The sequence below is a fragment of the Panthera uncia genome, chromosome A2 (genome assembly GCF_023721935.1).
Source record: "Panthera uncia isolate 11264 chromosome A2, Puncia_PCG_1.0, whole genome shotgun sequence".
NCBI classification, from domain to species: domain Eukaryota; kingdom Metazoa; phylum Chordata; class Mammalia; order Carnivora; family Felidae; genus Panthera; species Panthera uncia.
Window position 1 is genome coordinate 145,328,529 of NC_064816.1, and position 21,641 is coordinate 145,350,169.

General features: G+C 39.8%; 1 protein-coding gene and 1 long non-coding RNA gene across 7 annotated transcripts in view; one reads left to right on the forward strand and one right to left on the reverse strand.

The window, feature by feature from the left end:
• Nucleotides 1-5,267: 5,267 nt before the first annotated feature.
• LOC125930172 (uncharacterized) lies at nucleotides 5,268-6,583 on the forward strand. The gene is made up of 2 exons (XR_007460098.1): nucleotides 5,268-5,482; nucleotides 6,504-6,583. It is a non-coding gene; the product is annotated as an uncharacterized LOC125930172 (long non-coding RNA).
• Nucleotides 5,638-21,641, reverse strand: part of CNOT4 (CCR4-NOT transcription complex subunit 4) — a 146,332-nt gene continuing 130,328 nt past the window's right edge. For 4 of the 6 annotated variants that reach the window (XM_049641902.1, XM_049641899.1, XM_049641903.1 and 1 more), the window contains 2 exons: nucleotides 7,759-7,971; nucleotides 5,638-7,053 (listed from right to left, as the gene is read on the reverse strand). In XM_049641902.1, the coding sequence (XP_049497859.1) occupies nucleotides 6,752-7,053; nucleotides 7,759-7,971 (515 nt within the window). In that variant the 3' untranslated portion in view covers nucleotides 5,638-6,751. The remainder of the gene's footprint in view (nucleotides 7,054-7,758; nucleotides 7,972-21,641) is intronic. The other 2 variants (XM_049641905.1, XM_049641904.1) reach the window with 1 other exon arrangement.

Here is a 21,641-nt window from a genome sequence, read left to right on the forward strand (position 1 = left end):
TTTTTATTTATTTTTGAGACAGAGAGAGACAGAGCATGAACGGGGGAGGGGCAGAGAGAGGGAGACACAGAATCGGAAACAGGCTCCAGGCTCCGAGCCGTCAGCCCAGAGCCTGACGCGGGGCTCGAACTCACGGACCGTGAGATCGTGACCTGGCTGAAGTCGGACGCTTAACCGACTGCGCCACCCAGGCGCCCCTACAGCTCTCAACAGTTTGAGCCACTTTGACATTTTGTACCTCTGACACTCACATTCAGTCTTGTTTTAGAGTTGACTATCCACACTTTTCCAGATTATGAGAGTAGAGATCATTTTATCTTTGTACGTCCTGAAGGACCTGGCATTATGCCTGGCCCACCGTATATGTTTGAAAAAAGTTGTTAGGCTAAATTAAACCCAGCTCTCCTTTTCACGTTTTCCTTCCACTTGCATCTGCATCCTATTTCCTTCCTAAGTAACTGTCCTTCAAACACCTGAAGACAATAACTTTGTCCTTGTTCCTTATCTGTAGAAAGATCCAGAAGATACTGGTTAACTTGGTAGTCTAATTTATTGTAAATAAAACTCAGTATAAGCACAAAACAGTCAAGAAGTCCCTGAGGGTTGGTTTCCCAACCAACCTTTGGCTCACCCTCTGATTTGGGACAAAGGGTATCTCTTCAAACCTTTTTCTCCCACCACTACGTAGCTAAAATGAAGGAGAAACAGATAATCTCACCCTTATCGCAGTAATTCTATAAATATAAGCAAGAAATTTGGCAAAGCACTTGAAACTTTTGAGACAGAGAAGGAGTATGACCCACGTCATGGATAAATGTGATTGAGAATGGGTGATAACTAGTCCTAGCTCTGCTATTAAATCTGTGACCCAGGACAAAAACCCAACTTCTTTGGGCTTATTTATCTGCTTTTTGCATATTATAGAGACTGATAAAAGCTGAGGAATTCATGCTCCTGGAACAAAATTTAAAAAAATCTTCTAGATTGTATGTAATAGGCATGGCATTTTAATCACAGTATTTTAGTCTTACAAATAGTGAAGGCGAAAGTAAGAAGGCTGCAGATCATTATTTCTCTTTAAATGCTCTCATTTATAAGCCTTAGAGTTTTTAAATCACCCAGCTCCCCCCACACAAATTCTATTTAGCCTAGTTTCTATTGCTCTTGTACACCTACTTCCTGCGATTATGAAGGGATGCTGTGGAAGGAGGTGCCACTCTACTTACACACATCGGCCTACTATGCTCAGTTTCCCGCAGGGACGGATCAAATGGGAATTGGCCAATTCTTCCTTATCAGTTGTGCCCTTCACATCTGAGCCAATATTAATGTTCTTTCCCAACTTATTTGGGTTACCCCCAATTGAATAATGATTTTCACCCTCTAAAGGATAAAATCCTTGTGGAAAGACATTGTTGACATGTATTACCTACTCACAAAGTACAATTCGTGTACAGTTAAGGATAGGGTATCCGTTTCTCCGCTGCAATTTGTAGAATCATCCTCATTCACTGTCGCCCAGAAAATGACCTACATCCATGACTTGCAACACTGTCCCCCTCAAGCTGCGGTAAAACTTGCCTTTTGACATTCAGACTAAAATTTTAACCATCTCAGTAATCCCCTGTATGATGAACTTTTGGAAAGTAAACTACTGACTATAAACCAAAAGAGCTTCACTGGAAAAAGGATGTTTAAAAGAGAGAAACCACTTGAAGGTAAACAAAACAAGTGTGTGGGCAGGTGAATATGTAGATTAAACCTACATATTTAACTTCATTTCTTCCTAAAGGTCTACTGAAATTAGAATACAGAAAAAAATATGAGAACAGGAGAGGAGACAACAGAACAAAACGGACAACCTACAAAGTAGACGGTTGAGTGAACTCAGCTGCTTTGACAAAGCTCAAGCCAGCAGTGGGGAAAGCTGAGATCCCAACCACTTTCCGCCACAGAATCTTCAAGAACACAGAAGCCGACAGTGCCAGGTACCCCTGGAACCAAGGATAAAATGTGCTGGGTGCAGACAAAATAAAGGCTACTGAGGGGCGCCTGGGTGGCTCAGTCAGTTAAGCATCCAACTTCGGCTCAGGTCACGATCTCACAGTTCGTGGGTTCCAGCCCCATGCGGGCTCTGTGCTGACAGCCCGGAGTCTGGAGCCTTCTTTGGATTTTGTGTCTCCCTCTCTCGCTGCCTCTCCCTCGCTCACGCTCTCTCTCAAAAATAAACATTAATTTTTTTTTTTTTTTAAATAAAGACTACTGAGAAGACTATGGTAAGAAGTTAGTTCCCTACTTTCATTCCCCACTCAACACCATGGTGCAACCACATGTCTCCTAAGTGGGCAGATGTCTGCAGACTTAATCCCCAGAAAGGAAAGACCTCAAGACAGGGATTAAGTAAATAGATGCATAACGAATACAGAGACTACCAGTATAGTTCTGGCAGTCAGACCCTTACCCTGTAAGCCAGCCATCTTACAATTCTTCTCTACAGAACAGACCAGCCCCAAAGAAAAGGCCTAAAGACATTGACACAAGGGGTTCCCCAACACAGAGCCCATCTACATCTTCCAATAGTGAAGTTCAAAGCTAGCAAAGCTTCATCCTTCCAAACCTTTCTATCAGCTTTTTATGGTCTTATTCACAAGCGGGTGATCAAGGATCTGAGAAGTCTTTAATATGAAAGAGATCAAAGCAAACAGATAAAACCAACTTAGAGAAACAGAAACAACCCAAGGAGAATAAAACTACAAATAGAAACAATAACACTAAAATAAAACTTCCTAGAAAGAAGAGCAAAGACACAGATGGAAAATTGGAAAAAAGAAAAGCAAAAGTAAAATCCAGAAGGCCTGATATTTGAAAGACAGGATTTCTAAAAGGGGAGAACAGAGAAAATAATAGCAAGAAACTTGCTAGTGAAATAAGTCAAGAAAATTTCCCAGAACTGAAGGACAGGAGTCACCAGGTCTTAAAAATCTACCGTGTACCCAATTGTGTGCAATACAATGAATTAAAATTGAGTCATACAAAGGAACATCATTGAGAAATTCCAGAACACTAGTTTTTTAAGTTCCCACAGAGGGACAAAAAAAGATTACACATAAAGGATCAATATGCAATACTGGAAACAAGACAGTAGACTAATGCCTTTAAAATTCCACGGGTGCCTGTGTAGTTCAGTTGGTTAAGCATCCGATTTCAATGCAGGTCATGATCTCACAGCTTATGGGGTTCAAGCCCCACATTGGGCTCTGTGCTGACAGCTCAGAGCCCGGAGCCTGCTTCAGATTCTGTGTCTCCCTCTCTCTCTGCCCCTCGCCTGCTTGAGCTCTCTCTCTCTAACATTAAAAAAAAATTTCTAAAAGAAAAAATATCATAATTTAGAATCCTATATCCATCAAACTATCAACTGAGAGTATTTCCCTTCCAGGTACGCAAATTACTACCGTTTATCTCCCACACACCTTTCTCAAGAAGTTAGTGGAGAATGTCACTCCAACAAAATTGGAGAATTAAAAAAAAACCCCACAAAACTAGGATATAACATATAGGAGGAATATGGGGTGGGGAAACACGCACGAAAGGAGAGCAGAGCGGTGAAAGGAAATGCCAGGAACGGCAGCTGTGCACCAGATCTGACCCAGGAGAGACATCCTGAGGGTTGGTGACACCAAGACTCCCACTGCTCTTATACCAAAAGACTGCCTAAGTCAGTTTGGTTCAGGTTCTTTTTCGTACTTATCTGATTTTGACCAAACCTAATAAAATTTCTGCTCTCTCCACCATGCCCTGGAGGGTGAATTGATCAGCCTATGTTAAACACCCCATCCCATGGGTTACACTTTGGCTCCTTCAGAGGACTGGAGGGAAGCCATGGTGAGCTTAGACACAGAAAAGAGACAGCAGACTACTTCTCCAGACCACGTCTCTGCCAGGCATCCAGGACTGGAGTCCCCAAACAGCCCTGCCGGACACCTTGCCCGCAGTGGACCCTGTTTTCCAGGATTCATTTGTGAACTTGCACAGTCTTCCCCAGAACTGGCTTTTATAAGTTATCAGAGAAGCTAAAGCCAGACTATGACCCAGAGAATGTTTAGTTTATCTATTCTCCTTAAAGCCTTGATGTAATAGTGACCGTACTGCCCTATCCTTACACAGCTAGCTAGATTTTGGTTTACTACTCAGCTCTTAAAACCCAAACAATGTATTCTTCAGGGATACACACGTCAGTGGCAAGACTCCAAAGAAAATAAAGATTAACACAAAAATCAACAGAATAGTTACTTGTGGATGGTGAAAAAAGATAAGGAAGCATAACTGGAGAGGGCCAGAGGAGTCCTCAAGATACTGCTGGTTTTACGTTTGACTTGGGTGGGAGGCACACAGGCTTTTATTTATTACTCTTTAAATAAGTTTTATAGTCTCACGTATAAGACTATACATTGAACATACATACAATCAATCACAGCACAGATTGCAAGGTAGAATGTCTCTTCTTTTACAGAAAAAGCAACGTTTGTATTGATATACCCCTCTCTCAGGAATAGGAATATCCAAGCCCTCCTCCCCCAAAAGCCTTGATCACAATTCACTGCTACCTGAATAGTATCCGTGTGTTGGTCTATCACTCAGGAGACCGAAGCAAGGTTCACAGGACATAGAGAGTCTGCAGTTTCTAGTCCTCTAACAGAGTAACATCTTGATTCAAGAAAAAAAAAAAAAAAAAAAATTTACTACTCATCTGGTCCACATCTGTTTTTGTGGTGACGCTTGAAATTATCCTGTTCATTTTTCAAAAACTGTGTGGAAATTGTTTTTGTGTGTGTGTGTGTGTGTGTTTTTTGCTTATTTACGTATTTATTTATTTATTTATTTAGGTTTTTGGTAGCAAATTGAAGTACAAAGTATAGGCAAGAAAAAGAAATCAATGTGAAATGCATGACTTACAAGACCTACTTAATTCATTTGACAAAGATTCCGTTAATGAATCATGTGCTGAAAATCCCCAAACTCCATCTTTGGACTTGTCAATGTAGTCCAAGCCAGGAAATGCAAACCACGTAGATTCTTAAGAACCTGGGAGGGAACATTTCATTCTGTCCCCCACCCTCTGCTAGTCAGAGATGTGACCCTCTCCCCATCGTTGGGTATTCCCTGGAATGGGTTGGTCACAGAAGAGGTGTCTGTGGGATGTCTACATCAGCGTTCTCCCAATCTCTTTCCTATCATGGCGCTCACACAAGGAACTGCTACTTGCACAGCACAATGGCTCTTCCTCCCTCCAGGCCTCTCAAGCCAACCACCGTCTCGGCACATCATCAGCCCATCTGCTCCTGCCTGGCTCACGAGTCTTCTCGGGTGAGGTCTGGCCTGCATAGTACAATAGCACAGGGAAGTTATCTTCTACCGAAAGCCACCGGGAGAGGAAGTCTTGAGGACAAGACGGGCTGATGTTCAAAGATGGCAAAGACCGACGGTAAGATGAATTCTTTTTCTAATCTCTTCTTCTGTACCATTTTTCCTATTATTGACGACGGGAGAGCAACGAAAACATCTGACGACTGCTATTGCAAAATGTCTCAAGCTCACGTATAAGAAAATGGAAAAACAAAAACAAGAACAACCCAAGGGTCATCATCAAGTTTTCTGTTTTATTTAAGATTTTAGTTTTAATTCTGAAGAAAGAGGTACATTTCCTTGTTTTTAGTTTTAGCGTCAGGTTATAACCAGGTTTCTGTTTTCTTTTCTCCTGTCTTTTCAATACTGCACAAACGTCCAGAAACTACAGGGTTAAGTAAAAGCTGCAGGCAAGGAGGTCAGAGATTTGCTCCTGATGGTGATCAGATGGCCCCAGAGCAGTGCTATCTCAGAGTGCCCCAGTCAGGCGAATTTTAAGGGAAAAGAAAAAAAGATTCTGACAGAGGAGAAAGACCGAAGAAATCACTTATATTTCAGCTCTTATGTTATGCATAGGTATTAAATCTGTGAATACTTTTTTTCTTTAAAACATTTGAATTTACTTTAAATCTAAAGCCAAAAATTTTTTTCTCCTTTAAAAAAAAAAAATCACTTCTCCCCTCCTTATCAACTCTTTAGCAATAGGCCAGTTACTGCTACAGATCAATTTGTCTTTCCATCAACTTCCAATAAATTCTTTTGCTTAACGACACAATCAAGTCCTCTCCATCAACTTGCCGGAAGAATTAAAAATTAAATTAAATTAAAAGCATTTTCCCTGCAATAGTGATAAGCTGAATACAAGATGGATGTCAGGACCACTGCTTTCCCCCATGCACTTAGCAATCTCATTTCAATTAACCTGGTTTTCAAAACTTTTGCAGTTGATAATGCATTTACTTGACCTTTCCTAAAGATTAATCGTCATTTTCTGCTAAGCAGATTATGTCATTATTATGCGCAACAGACAAACAGTAATTTTCTAAGTATTGAGACTGCCCTTTGATTTCTTTTTTTTTTTTTTGTCCCTCCTTAAAAAGGCATTTTTAGGAAACATTCAACAGTGTCACTCAAATGCTGGATCAACAGAAACTTTTACAATTAAAAAAAAAGAGATGGTAATGACCCTGTGATCGCATTGCATCTGGGGGTGAGGAGAAAAAAAAAAGTTGATCGGGAACTGGATTCTTCAGAACGTAAGAATGAGAAGGGAGCTGTGGGTGTGGGCCGAGAGGGAGAAAACAGGGCGGGACAAATCCTGCGTTTTCTAATGGTTTCTCCTCTTTCCCTAATGGCGGTCCAGTGTTGAACTCTGTAGTAAATCTGTGGGGGTTTTGCTGGGGGGTCTGAAGGCTGTCTGAAAGCCTGGGGGTGGGGAGTGGAAGCTGGAAGGGTTTGAAGGAGGAGGGTAGGGGTTCCAACTGGCTCTGTGCAGAGGGATCTGTGTGCTGAAGGGGGCGCTGTGGTGGGTCTGCGACGGAGCAGCACTGGGGCCGTCCATCTCTGTGAGGGCCTGAAGGGATTTTAGCCAGTGTGGAGGATTGTCATCTTGAAGAGAGTCTAAACTGTTTCCTGAAGTTGCTGGAATACCTAAGGAGAGAACAGAAAAACAAGGGGGGAAATGGTGAGTTTGTGAAACAGGAGTAAGAAACCCATCGAACAAACAAACAAACAAACAAAAAATGTCTCAGGTGATTAGTTCATCCAAAAAGAAACAAAACTTACAAATCTTAAACTCCTTCCGGAGGAGACCTTTTTAATCTTATGGTCTTTTGAATCCTCCGCCCACAAGGACCATGATTCATTGCTAGAGAAACCCATGCCTCTTCTTCAGCGGCATAGACATCGTCCCCCACTGTCACAGAGGCAGAGCTGCGGAAAGTAGCCCCCAGAATTGTATGCCATCATCTCCCAATCGCGCTTCGCCTTCTCTAACAGGGGTACGTAAACAAGATAGCCTTATAATAGAGAGCTTTATTTTCAAAAGTGGAGTATGTTCCTTTCAAAGGGTAAGTCAGACACTTCTGTTCTTTGAGACTTGAAACATGCGTACGTGCTGCCAGACGTTAGCACCACTTACACCCAGAGAAGCAACCGAGGCACCAAATGCCTTCTGATACAACGAGGCCAACACAGCTAACCGAGACTGCAGGACCCCAGAGAACGACACAGGCCACCCCACGCGTGTGGCTTTGTGGAAAGAAGCCGACGTTGAAGAGACCTCTGTCTGCGTTTAATCTGTGCTAAAAACCAAATGGATGACAGTCAGTGGAGCCGAAGGAGCGAGAAAGTTACCTGTGATGATGGCTGGGTCTGTCCAGCTGCCAGGGCTGTCCCAACTCAGGCTGTCGGTGGTGGCGGGGTTGGACGTTGGTGCAGTGTGGTTGGCGTTGGAGGGGGAGGAAGAATTGGGCAGTCCACCAAAGTTGATGTTAATGTTGGGTAGAAGTGCCCTTAGCCCGTCCTGCCATTCCTTCATATTTAAACTCTCTACAGAACTGCTGTTGTCTGGGAGATTTACCAACAAAAAAATGAAAGATAAAAAAAAAAAAAAATAAAAAGCTGACGTTAGAAACAGATGTTGTTCTTTCGTGGTTAAGCGGGAGAAGAATTATTCTTTCTTTACTGAGCATTTAAGATGGATTTTCCTAGCAAGATAAACTTGGGTTAGGATTTCTCTCGTGAGCTCAGAGCCCCTGAAATAAGTGAGGAAGAACTTGCTCAAGGATCAGGAGAGGGAGCGTCTTGTCCTTCTTAGAGGCTCTTCACCATTTTGCGTTTGTAAATCACTAAGCCGGTTTAAAGACTCAATGCTCCAGAGCACAATTTAGTTTCAGCCACTTTATGAAGTTTCAGGTAGTGAGGCATTTGGCCAGCTGAGCTGATTTATGCTATCAAGCCTGCAAAGTTCAATATAGGAGCTTATTTCTGAGCCCGTTAAGTGGAAGAAAAGTCATTTTTATGAAGAATAAACATAAGCCAATAGAAAAGGAAAAATAATTAAGTTCTTCCTGATGATAAAACTGGTAATGCATTTCAGAGGAGAAAGGCAGTAATGAATAGGCTTTTGAATTTGAAAAGAGCATTTTTCCATTAGTCATAAAGGCCGAGTAGGCAGGGGCTAAGCTACCTTTCAGATGGGATAATTTCCAGCACAGCCTGCCTGCCCTATTCCAACAGCTCTACCGATCATTTAAAACTCAAGTCCTGGAGTCCTACAGTCAGTTCTCTGGTTCTACTTATGAATAGTGTCATCCTTGACAAGACACATCAATGTAAAAAGGCTTTTGATAAGTCGTAACTAAACTTGATCTACGACCATCCAGAATCCACATACGGTAACTCATCGGTTGGAGGGGAATGGGTGAAGTGTAGGTGGTAGGGTAATGGTTTAATTGAAAACAGGAATGTAGGTCAAACCACCAACTGAGGTTTTTGAGAAGAGCAGAGAATTGGTAAGCAATCTCCACTGATGATGATGAGATTCTAGCAGGTGGTCTGTGCTATTTGGTGAATGTAGAATTGTCTTTTTATACTTTTGCTTTGCACCAATTTACTGTTCTATGTATCATGTTTCAGCAAGTGAAGCATTTAACCCTACTGGCCTTATTCATACAAAGAAAAAAAAAAACAAACTACAACCAAACCCAACAAAAGTCATCCCTGAATTACTAAGATGAAGAAAAGGCAATTTATGCCATTCAGACAAGTCAAGACAAGGGAAAAGAAATTCTTCAAACCTACTTTCATTTCACAATCAAGGCAGTTTCCTAAGGCGCCTCCTGTTTGCATCTTTACACGTGCACCGAGCTGTACAATTTACAAGGCTCTCTCACACTTATTTATTGTTTCGTTTGGCCCTCGTGTTGTGAGGTAGGCGGAACGGGGACAATAATCTCCATTTAACAGATGAACACACTCCAGAATAATTTGCTCAACGTCACATAACTAATAAAGACTTGAACCCAGACCCCGAGTTGTTTTTTCTTAATAACACCAAGCTCTCTCTCTCTCTCTCTTGATCTACACCGTATAGACTATTAATTGCCTTTTTTAATGGATCTATAAGACCCATGACTTAAAAAAGGCACAATCGAAAACACAGCAATAAGTGGATATAGTATATCCACTGGCCATGAGTAGCAGGATAGAGAAATATTTTGGCTGAATAAACAGAGTAGACTTTGCAGCTAGGCTGGGGGTGGGAGGGATTTCTAATCAACAATGCAATAGTCATTTTCACCCTGACTCCCAACTGCATGAGGCAATTCACAGTAACAAAGCAACAAAGTTCTAAAATGCTCTCCAGTACAGGAAGGTTTGCTGACTATGGCACATTCTAACCTTTAAAGTGATCAAATCGTCAGACGGAATAACTGAAAATGGTTTTCAATTAACCAGAAACGGAACTCTAAACAAGGAAAGCTTCCTAGGAGGGAAATAAAATCCCCCTGATATAAAAAGATGATGTATAACCACATGGAAAAATTCCGAGGAAGACTAATGCTCTTGACCTAGGTAGCTAAAGTCAATTAAGAAGACTGTAGAGATGATTTGAGACCCTCTTTCCCACTGAATAGAGAAAAAGAAAATACCCATGACTCAGTTAATACCAATTTTCTCCTTACTTTTGCTTTAGATTTAGTGAGAAGTGGAACCAAGGAACCCCTAACTTGGCATTAACAGAATAATATCTGCATTTATATAAAGTTTATTTGAAAATTAGTATTGCAATCCAGTCAAAAGACATTTGTTCACGGGCAGGGGACCCACAGGAACTTTGCATTTTCCATTCAGTTTTGCTGTAAACTTAAAATGCTCCAAAAAATAAAGTCTACTTTAAAAAACATGTTTCCCTGATTTTAGACTAATGAAATCAGGCAAGAGTACAGCGGACCCTTGAACAACACAGATTTGAGCTGCATGGGTCCACTTACACGCAATTCTTTTTTCGGATAAATACAGTACAGTCCTATAAATGTATTTTTCTTTTCCTTAGGATTTTCTTAATAACGTTTTCTTTAGCTTAGTTTATTATAAGAATACGGTATATAATACATATAACATACAAAATATGTGTTGTCTGTTTATGTTATTGGTAAAGCATCCTGGTAAACAGCAGGCTATTAGTAAAGTTTTGGGGAGTCAAAAGTTACACGTGGATTTTTAACCATGCAGGGGGTTGGTGCCCCTAACCCCAAGTAACATGTTTAAGGGTCAACTCTCTGTTGGCCAAAGAAACTCACATTTGCCACATGATATAGAAACAGTGAGAAACTCATATCATCCCAGGTGAACTATGATTATAAGATACCATGAGAAATAAATAAGCTAGTTTATAATTCTTACAATCTTGCCAAAAAACAAAGTCATGTATCTAGGCATCTCAGGACCTGGACAGCATGCACGACTGGTTCACAGTGAAGTCACAGGGAAGCGGACTGACATCTTTAGCTCTTGGAATGGGACCACTGACTCCCAAGTAGCTTAGAAGAGAAATATTCTTCAGCTTTCTCCCCTGTTGCTATGCCAAGTGTTGGCATAAAGAACAGGCAAGGGACGGGAAATTAACTAAAGCCTAACTTCATCAAAATAGCTCTCTCAGTCCAGCCATACTTGAAATCACCTCCTTCCCCAACCTGCTCCCTCCCTGCCTTGGACTCCAATTGGTTCTGGCAACAAGGGCCTCTGGTAATCCATTCTTTGCAATATACAATAGCAGGGGTTATTCACCTCAACACCACAGACATTTTGGACTACATAATTGTTAAGCGGGGTCGTTCTATGCATTACAGGATGTATAGCAACATCTCTGGCCTCTACCCACCAGATGCTAGGAGCCCATACATCCCAGTTCTGCCAACCAAAAGTATCTCCAAATATTGCCAAATGACTCCTAGGGGAACAAAATGGTCCCTGGTTGAGAACCAATGACACAAAGGAAGTTGGTTCCTTAGTTTCTAGGGCTCTGAAAAAATCCCACTCAATACATGTTTCCCTTTAAAATAGTACCAGAACTTTGACCAGTGGACTCAACTTGATGCAACTTCATTTCTGTTTATTGATACAGGACTTCACACTGGGGTGCAATTTAGTATGTACAACTCAGTAGATCTAATGGAAAACAATACTGGGCTGAAGACTGCAGATGGACTGATTGTATTTATCAGCTCTACATGGTAATTAATACAACCTTGGGCATATAAGTATCTTAATATCCCAGGACTCTATTTCATAAGTAGGAATAATATCTGCCCTAGTTTCTTGTAGGGACAAAATGAGAGAAGGGAAAGCAATCTGAAGCCCATCTATTACTTGCCTAACAACTATTTTTTATTAGTACTCAATACTGAATAGACAGTAAACTTTCCAAAAAGACAAGGCAGAGGACTCCTCACTTGCCAGAAACTGGCTCTGTGCAAACAGTCTCCTCCGAGAACGTAGGGATAACACCCAGCATCTCCACAGAGGGACTGTGTAGTCAGTCGACTGAGCTGATAAGCCTTCTCACCAAAACACTGCAAGGTCGAGATACAGGAAAGTACCTTAAACTTTCCACAAGGAAAGTACAATGAAAATCAAGTTAGTGAACATATTTTATATTAGAAATGATACTATCTGACTTGTATTTAATTAGTTGTAGTATTTACTCCGGGAAGAATCGTACATTTTTAAAGGATGGCTGACAACATTTAAATGTTTTATAATATTAAAAAAACTAATTATAATTTTCAAATACGTACAACAAAACACTATTTACAGGACTAAATAATTTGAGGGCAGGAAAGCAGTTCAAATTGTTTGCAGTAGTTTTATTTTTCAGTATAGAACTCAAAGACACACAATTTAAAGTACCTTCAAGATGCCACATACTACATTCTCATATGCCATGATGTGAGGAGTATCAGTATACTGTTTCCGTGGATCAGAACACCAGAAAGAAGAAATTATGTTTAAAATTCAGCCAGCTTGCTGATTACCTAACACCCAGTCCCTAACAAGTTGATCACAGCACACGAAGCAAGTTGACAAATCCAGTTTGGGGCAACAACAAAGATTATAACATGTATGTGTTAAGACTGCCAAGACGGAAGTCAAAGCAACTATTTACTGACGGCGTACGGTATGCAAGGAGAACAAACAACTTAAAACTCTTGTCTCTTGTTCTCAAGGAGTTTAAAGTCTAGACAGTGAGACAATGCAAATACGGGAAAAGTTCAACATCACCGGAAGAGCAACAGAAGAAATGTCACAGGGTTGTACGTGACCATTAAATGCTCTCAAGTTCAGTAAAAAGAGAGGCCAGTGAGGCACACTTATGGAAATGTCTAGGGGGAAAGAACAAGGGCAGTCATGCACGCGTGGAGCTGTTTTTGTTACTACATAGACACCCCGAGCCTGAAACATCCACAACAGGTCGAAAGCATCTTTGGTATTTTTACATAACTCCAGACTAGTCCAACCATTAACTAGGATGTACAGAAGAGACATGTTTTATAAGCAATGGCTACATGGTTGACCCTGACCCCACACGGTTTCACTTACATGTGGACTTTTTTTCAGTAGAGCACTATTAAATATATTTTCTCTTCCTTAGGATTTCCTTAATAACATTTTATTTTCTCTAGCTTGCTTTACTGTAAGAAAGCAATAGATAATACATATAACAAACAAGATATGTGTTAATCGACTGTGTTATTGGTAAAGCTTCTGGTCAACAGGAGGCTATTAATAGCTGAGTCTGGGGAGGGGGAGTCTGAAGTTATACACAGATTTTCAACTGCACGGGGGCGGTCAGTGCCTCTAACCCCTGTGTTATTTGAGGGTCGAGCATATTATGAAATAAAACTAAGCTGTATTCTGACATCAGATCTTTCACAGAAAATCATAAAGCAGGAAAAGATTAACAGCTTAGGCAAGAACACCCAGCATTATAGTGGCTGAGTGGGTTTCTTTCCTTTCTGTTCCTCAGTTTCACTGCAATGTGTTCATCATTATGAATTGAAAACTTTGCTACAGATAGCAAAACTGTGGGCAAATCTGCTCTTTGTAAGTTGTCACTGGTGGCAAGCTAATGAGTTTTTCAAGTTTGCATAAAATCTTCACCCCGAAGACTGGTTTCCAAATTGGTTTCGGCCTGCAAAACCATCTCAGGAGCCCCTGTGGAGAAAGTCGAGGGGACAGGGGACCAGGACCAGGACGACCTGTCCTCCCCCCATCTCCCCATCTTGCTTTTATCTATCTCACATATTAGGGTGCCATGTAAGATTGCATTTGAAAACCAGTACCTGCTGCTAAGCATGAAGACAGAAGATCTGTGTCTAATGACAACATGAGGAGATAAAACACACAAGGGAACCTGAAAACAAAAGGCCATCCCAAGTATTTGTTTCCTCTACTACAATCTGGACCACCAGGTCAGGATTTTCTGTCTCCTCTTGGAGGCCTGCCTCTCCGCATATTTGGCCTTAGGCTACTCCATTCTTACCTGCAACCCCTAGGGCGAGAGACCTCTTGAATTTCAAGTTAAATTTCTATCAGTGGTCAAACCCACCCCAACTGGGCAATAGTCATTGAGAGTCCCAGATATGCCCATCAGTTTATTTTGCTCTTCAGTTTTTCAGCTTTATTTAAAGCTTTTGGTTACTCCTCAAAGCCTCAACTGGCAACCTGATCTTGTTTTCCTAAAAGCTTTTATCTTCCTTTCTTTTACTGCTGTCCGCTATAGTTTAAAGTCAAAGGCTCCCTCCAGTGGCTAGGTTACTTAGTGAAACAAAGTTTTCTTGGTACAAGCGATTGTACATTTGAAATCCAGTTCCCACTGTGGTTACTCCTTGCCAGTTGGATTCTCAAATGTTCATGCATTTTTATTTATTTATTTATTTATTTATTTATTTATTTATTTTTTTGTTCATGCATTTTTAGAAGGACACACACAGTCACTCCGTCTCAGGCACTCTACCCCTCTCTATAGCCCTCCCACCTCACCCTGTTACGTATATTATTTCCCGTCAGTTTTGGAATGCGTCTCCATTAGTACATGATTTTAAGAAAGCCTAAACTTTCTCCAGCTTCGACATATCTCTAAGAAACTCAAATATAAATGACTTATGCTTGCCCTATGTGTTAAACCAAATTTAAAGAGCCTACAAAATTTCTCCTCCCAGAACATGAAAGAGAGCTTTATCATATCGGCATGCTGTACTTTTTAGGTGAGCCACAGAAGTCATTTCAATTTATTAACTAAGATTTGCAGGGAAAATGACTATTTTGTGAATAAATTCTTTCAGGTTTATGAAAAAATACTATTCTACTTAAACAAAAAGAACTGCCACTCAAATTTCTAGGATTATGCTTATTATAAAGCAAGGCAGACCAGTACTGCAGAGTGGATTTTCTGGGGCACAAAAAACTAAAGGATTTAATAGATTTGAAGGTAGAGATTAAGTGAAAAAATTCTAAGAACTCAAAAGAAAAAAACTTGAGGGCAGAAGAACCTGAAAAAAGTAATAATACAAAAACCAAAATTTATTACTACTAATAGAAGGAAGCAGAAATAACACACACAGGAGAGGGCCAGCTAAAGATGGCCTGGGCTTCCCGGACTCTGCTTTTACTTTGTGCCTTTCTCCTAGTCTAGAATGCTTTCCCGATCTCTTCAATTAATTTTTACTCAATCTTCCAAAAGTTTAAGTCTTTTCTCTTCCGCTCAGACCATTCGAGAACAGCACTCGCGGGCTGGATCACACTCACTGGGCAGCAAACTGTGCTGTGACACCAATGTGGCTGCTGTTCACCCTTACGTGTACTCACACCTCTCAAGTCTACGGCAGGGCCCGTAAGGGCACATTTTATACACGCTTCATCACGTTGCTCAGTGTCTTAGAAACCTGATGTGCTTCAAGATATCTGCTGAATCAAAGACCGAACTTGAGAAGAGCTGAAAAATCACTTTCCCCTAGAAAGCTTGTTTAATTCCTATCTGTAGAATGCTATGAATCAAATCACTCTCCAAATAGATGCAAATCTTTCTGAAAGCAGGAATCAGCTAGGTTTGGGGGGCCAAAAGGCTTCTGTGCATGTAAACTGGGGGAAAGGAGCCACTATGATGACATGTTTTCAACAGTGCTTGAGATGTGTGTGCACTGGCATGTGCATTTTTTAAAATCCAATGCACCAAGATTAAATAAGTGTTGCTCGGATGACAATAAATGCTCTTCTGGTATGAACAAAGTCCTGTGGGCATAAAGAAGAAAATGGACTATTGTGCCATTCTGTGTGCAGGATAAACGGTGGTGAGCCGAAAAGCTCAGGGCAACAGAAGCTGCTAGTGAAGAGGACTGGGCATTCATACAGAACAGAGAGTAGCAGGAGCAGCTGATCTAAAATACAGTAGAAGCATTTCGAACTACGAGTAGATGTGTTTTACACAATGTGTATGTAACTTTTTCTCTACTAGAATGTTCTGAAACTCTGTTTTAGGGGAGAATCGGATCATTTAAAGAGAACCAAAAAAAATCCAGATGTTTGTCTTAGGAAGGATCGAAGGGAAAAGAATCTGTTTGTAAAAAACGGAAAAATACTTACAGAAAGATGTCTATATAGAAAGCTATATAGAGAATGAGAAAAAAATACACTTAAAAGTTAATGCAAAAGATAAATACATTCTTGGAAGCATTACAGCCTGGATTAGATGGAACGTGAACCAGGACATACAAGCAAGAGAGCTAAGGGATGGGGAGGGACAGAAATCAAGTATAAGAAATCTATAAAATCTGAAAATTGGAAGCGTAAAGAAAAGCAGTCAAGTGAACACAAAACTGAGCACCAAGAACAAAGCACAGTGAAGAGACCCAAGAATGATCAAGAGGGCTTATCATCCAGGAGAGGGTATAGTGATCATCAGAATATGGTTTCACCAAGACAAATGACAAAACTACACAGACATGGGGGTGTGTAAACTACCCTAACACGTCCGAGATCTGAATCTGCTAGAAGAAAATAATCCTAGTAAAACTGACTTCCTGACCATCAAAGAACCAGTTGGCTATTGTGCACGTAACACAAGCCTAAGAGTCTGTGATGTAATTTTAGGATTTACAGAAACAAGAAAAGAGAATAACTAGACTTGAGTTCCTGGATGGCAGGCATCCTGGCTATTTCTGCGATCACCACAGTACATTGCAATTACTTGTTTATGTACTGGCTTTCTTCTAATTCACTACGAGCTCCTCCAGGAAAGGGGACTTGATTTAACCCTCTTTGCATATAGTGAACAGTTCCCAAACTTGGACCTCAACAGGTATTTAATGTTTCCTAACAGAACAGCCCTGAACATTTGCTTCCAGGTTTTTGGAGAAGGCAGCTTTCCAAAAAAGGTATTTAAAAAAAAACCAAAAAACAAAAAACAAAAAACAAGGATGGCTCAGGGTGGTCCCATGGTTATAGGAGGCAGTGATTCACAGGCCACAGAAGATGCCAAAATATGACTTTCTGATTATGCAAGAATAAATGATTCTAATAAGGGAAAGAAATTGAGGAGAAATCTAAAGGAACCAGCTGTTGCACTGAGAGAATCACATGGTATTAGATTTGAAAATAAAGCTTAGAAAAGATGGATGGAGGTAAAAAACCTACCTGTATATAAGAGTGTCACAATCCTTGAGGACTAAAATCAGAATATGTAATGATCTGAAGCTTGTTGAAAATGCTGAAGGCAAGAAAAAGCTAAGTTTGGAACAGGAGAAAAGTAGGAAAAGCCACTGCTCAGCCTGATGTCACAACGCTAAGGCCCAAGAGAAGGCAGAGCTATGCAGTCCCAGCTTATTTTGCTTCTTTTCCATCTTCTTTACAAAAAGAGCACAATCCTCAAACCAGAAAGGACAGATTAAGCAACGTGAAGAGAACTGTAAGTTAGTAAAGATGCAAAGACAGTAGAAAAACAAAAAAAAAAAACAAAAACACATTCACTCAATTTAAATGAGTTTAAAATCTTTAGGTGCAAAATGAATTCTATTCCAGGGAATTAATCCTCACAGATGTGATCACAAGACCACTGTTAAGTGCCTGAAAAGGAGAAGACGGCAGATTCTAGAAGCTACATGCTTATAATTAGTTCTTGGGAAAATTCTGAAACAGATTAGGAGCTGGATGATTTCTTTAGAAATCAACAGTTTAACAAGCACTGCTCCTCTATAGCTTGCATTTGGGGCATTTTCCATGGAAAATAATATGTAGCATTTTGGCTAGAACCTTAGGTCCCTTCCAACTGAAATACACAGGAAGTTAAACTTTAATTTTGAAGCAGAACAGGTAGTCGTGGAGGCAGCTTATCCTGACAATTGTTTTCCACTGGAAATGTCCTCCTTCTTTGTCCCATGTTCTCTTTCTTCTACTGCCTGCCCAAACTCAAGACTTTAAAGCCAGCCGTATCTCCGTCCCACTGACACATCAATTCCATAAAACAAATGGAATAAAGTGATGAGAGCCAAAATGCATTTCCAGAAAGATCCAATCATATCAAAATAATTTATTCTCTGGATGGGCTTTCTAGGATATCCTAAGTATTATGTATCTTGAATTTAGCAGTTGCTGGTAAGTCTTCTGATGGTAATCTTTTGCGACAAGATGTGAAGTGTAGCACTGGGAAACAGCAGTGTTTAGATGACTTTTCACAGAATCTACTGTGTGTCAGCCTAAAAGTTTCTGTGATGCTATTCCATTGACAGTTGCATCAAAACCAGTTAAGATACCTAGGAATAAACCTAACCAAAAAGGTGAAAGATCTGTACTCTGAAAACTATAAAATGCTGACCAAAGAAAATAAAGATGACACAAAGAAATGGAAAGACATTCCATGCTCATGGACTGGAAGAACAAATATTGTTAAAGTATACCACCCAAAGCATTCAGTGCAATCCCTATCAAAATACCATCAGCATTTTTCACAGAGCCAGAACAAACAAACTAACATTTTTATGAAACCACAAAAGACCTAAAATAGCCAAAGCAATCTTGAAAAAAACAAAGCTGGAGGCATCACAATACTGGACTTTCAAGTTATAATACAAAGCTGTAGTAATCAAAACAGTATGGTACTAGCACAAAAATAGGCACATGGACCAGTGGAACAGAACAGAAAACCCAGAAATGGACCCACAATTATATGGCCAATTAATCTTTGGCAAAACTGAAAGAATATCCAATGGGAAAAAGATGGTCTCTTCAACAAATGGTGTTGGGAAAACTGGACAGCAACATGCAAAAGAATGAAACTGGACCACTTTCTTACACCAAAACAAAAACAAGTTCAAAATGGATTAAAGACTGTGAGACCTAAAACCATACAAATCCTAGGAGAGAACACAGGCAGTAATAGCTTTTTTGACATCAGCTATAGCAACTTCTTTCTGGGGATGTCTCCTGAGCAAGGAGAAAAAAAGCAAAAATAAACTATTGGAACTACATCAAAATAAAAAGCTTCTGCCTAGTGAAGGAAATAATCAACAAAACTAAAAATCTAAAAGGAATGAGAGAAGATATTTGCAAATGACATATCTATCTGATAAAGGGTTAGTATCTAAAATATATAAGGAACTTATAAAACTCAATACATACAAAACAAATAATCCAATTAAAAAATGGGCAGAAAACATCAACAGACATTTTTCCAAAGAAGACATACAAATGGCCAACAGACACATGAAAAGATGCTCAACATGACTCATCATCAGGGAAATGCAAAAATCAAAACTACAATGAGATATCATCTCACGCTTGTCAGAATGGCTAAAATAAAAAACACAAGAAAAAACAGGTGTTGGCGAGGATGTGGAGAAAGGGGAACCCTTTTGCACTGTTGGTGGGAATGCAAACTGGTGTAGCCACTGTTATGGAGTAAAACATTATTGAGGTTCCTGAGAAATTTAAAAAGAGAAGTACCTTATGATCCAGCGATTGCACTGCTAGGTATTTACTCCAAGAATACAAAAATACTAATTCAAAGGGACACATGCACCTCAATGTTTATAGCAGCATTATATACAATAGGAGAGATGTGGAACCAACCCAGTGTCCACAGATTGATGAAGAAGTTGTGGTGTGTTTGTGTACACGTGTACACACACACACACACAATGGAATAATACCCAGCCATAAAAAAAGAATGATATCTTGCCATTTGCAAAGACATGGCTGGATGAAACCTTGGCATTTGCAAAGACATGGATGCAGCTTGAGAATATTAATCTAAGCGACTTAGTCAGAGAAAGACAAATACCATATGATTTCACTCATGTGTGGAATTTAAGAAACAAAAGAACAAAGGGAAAAAAAGAGAAAAGAGAGACAAATCAAGAAAACAGACTCTTAACTATAGAGAACAAAATGACGGTTACCAGAAAAGACGTGGGGGCGGGGGGGAGGGGGGGCTGTTAAATAGGTGATGGGGATTAGGGACTGAACTTGGAATAAGCACTGGGTGACATATGGAAATGTATGTATGGATTGTTGAATCACTATACTGTATACCTGAAACTATTATTACATTGTATGTTAACTGGAATTTGAATAGAATTTTTTAAAAATAATGTTTCTGTGATACTGCTTCCCTTATCTTTGATTCCATGCTTTTTTTCATGCTCACCAAAACCTACAAAGTTAATTTAAATATGCAAATGAAAGCAAATTCTAGAGATAGCAGAATCAGTAATAAAACAACTATTCAATTAAAAATCATCAAATTCTTCACACAAATGTTATTAATAATGTTATCAATAACATTTATCTCTTTACAATCATAGTTCCTTCATTAGACAAACCTGTAAGATGGTGATACACAAAGAGTATACTCTAACTACACCAAATCTAAACACAAAATTTAATAGGTCTGTACGTCCAGATTTTTACAAATGCATTAGGAAAGTACAGGATGAAAGAGCTCTAACGAGTCATACGTATGAAAAAAGGATCTAGTGGTTTTACTCAATAGGCTCATATTTGATATGACAAATGGGTAATGGATTTTCTAAAATGGTAACATTAAGACCATGTAAATAGATGTACAATGTCTAAATTAGCAATTATATGACAGGCAAATTGCAAGTGATAACCACTCTGAACCTCAGTTTCTTCATTTACAAAAGGGAGGTAATACCCACTCCACAGAGTATTTTTATAAAAGGACTTTGTAAACTGTTAAGGATTATGTAAATATGGGTAACAAAAGTAGTTTTAATGATAAAAATAGATCTGTTATCTGATCACATCTGGATTATTGAAGTGTGAGCTTTATGTTTTTTAAGAAAGGCATTCATTGTCCAGTCAAAATACGTGTCAGAGGTTGCCCTTAAAAGAGCTCTCTATTTAAGAAAGTATTGAGCTCCCCAAACGGCTCATCATTTACTCATGAAGAGTTCTGGGGGGAAAAAAATATTTTGTAGAGACATTCTGAATTGTATATATGTGCCTGTTGTAAGGGGGAAGATGTACAACTTATACACATACACACACACACACACACACACACACACACAGACACATTTCACAAATGACAAATTGGAAGTAAGGAAAGTTATTAGGTTATTAGGTGGCATTTAAAAAACTGTGAGAGTGTGTTTTGGGGGAGTGGTAGAGAGGAAACAAGTAAATGTCAGGAGCTGAGGTTTCCAGAGTTGAAAGACAAAGACGACAGTTCCGAGATAAAGAAGACAGAAGGAGAGGTCTGATCGTGGAGTGGTGAGGGAAATCAACACTGAAGAAGAGCACAGCACAACCAAGAGGTAAGTTGTAACTCATGTGCAGTTGAATCTGAGTTAATCTTCTAAAAGTCCCCATGTAACACAAAGCACACCCAGGTTTTGCAGGCCTCTAGAAGTCATCAGACACCAATATCACTCTCTCAACCATTAGCTTTCATTCAACATTTTCTGAATGTCTACTCTGTATCATTTTCTTTCCTAAAAGTGATGCTGTTCTGCTTGTTTGTTTGCTTGTTTGTTTTCTTTTGTGGTCCACTAGAGGTTGGCCATTCTGAACAAAGTCAGTGATAGCTTTTGATTGTTCAGCGTCAATAACACATTTTTATGGGGGTAGGAGTTCCTCTTCAGTTTGCATTCATAACCAAAGTATTTTGCTACCTATTATGCAGGCAATCCCCATATGGTTATGTGTCTACTGAA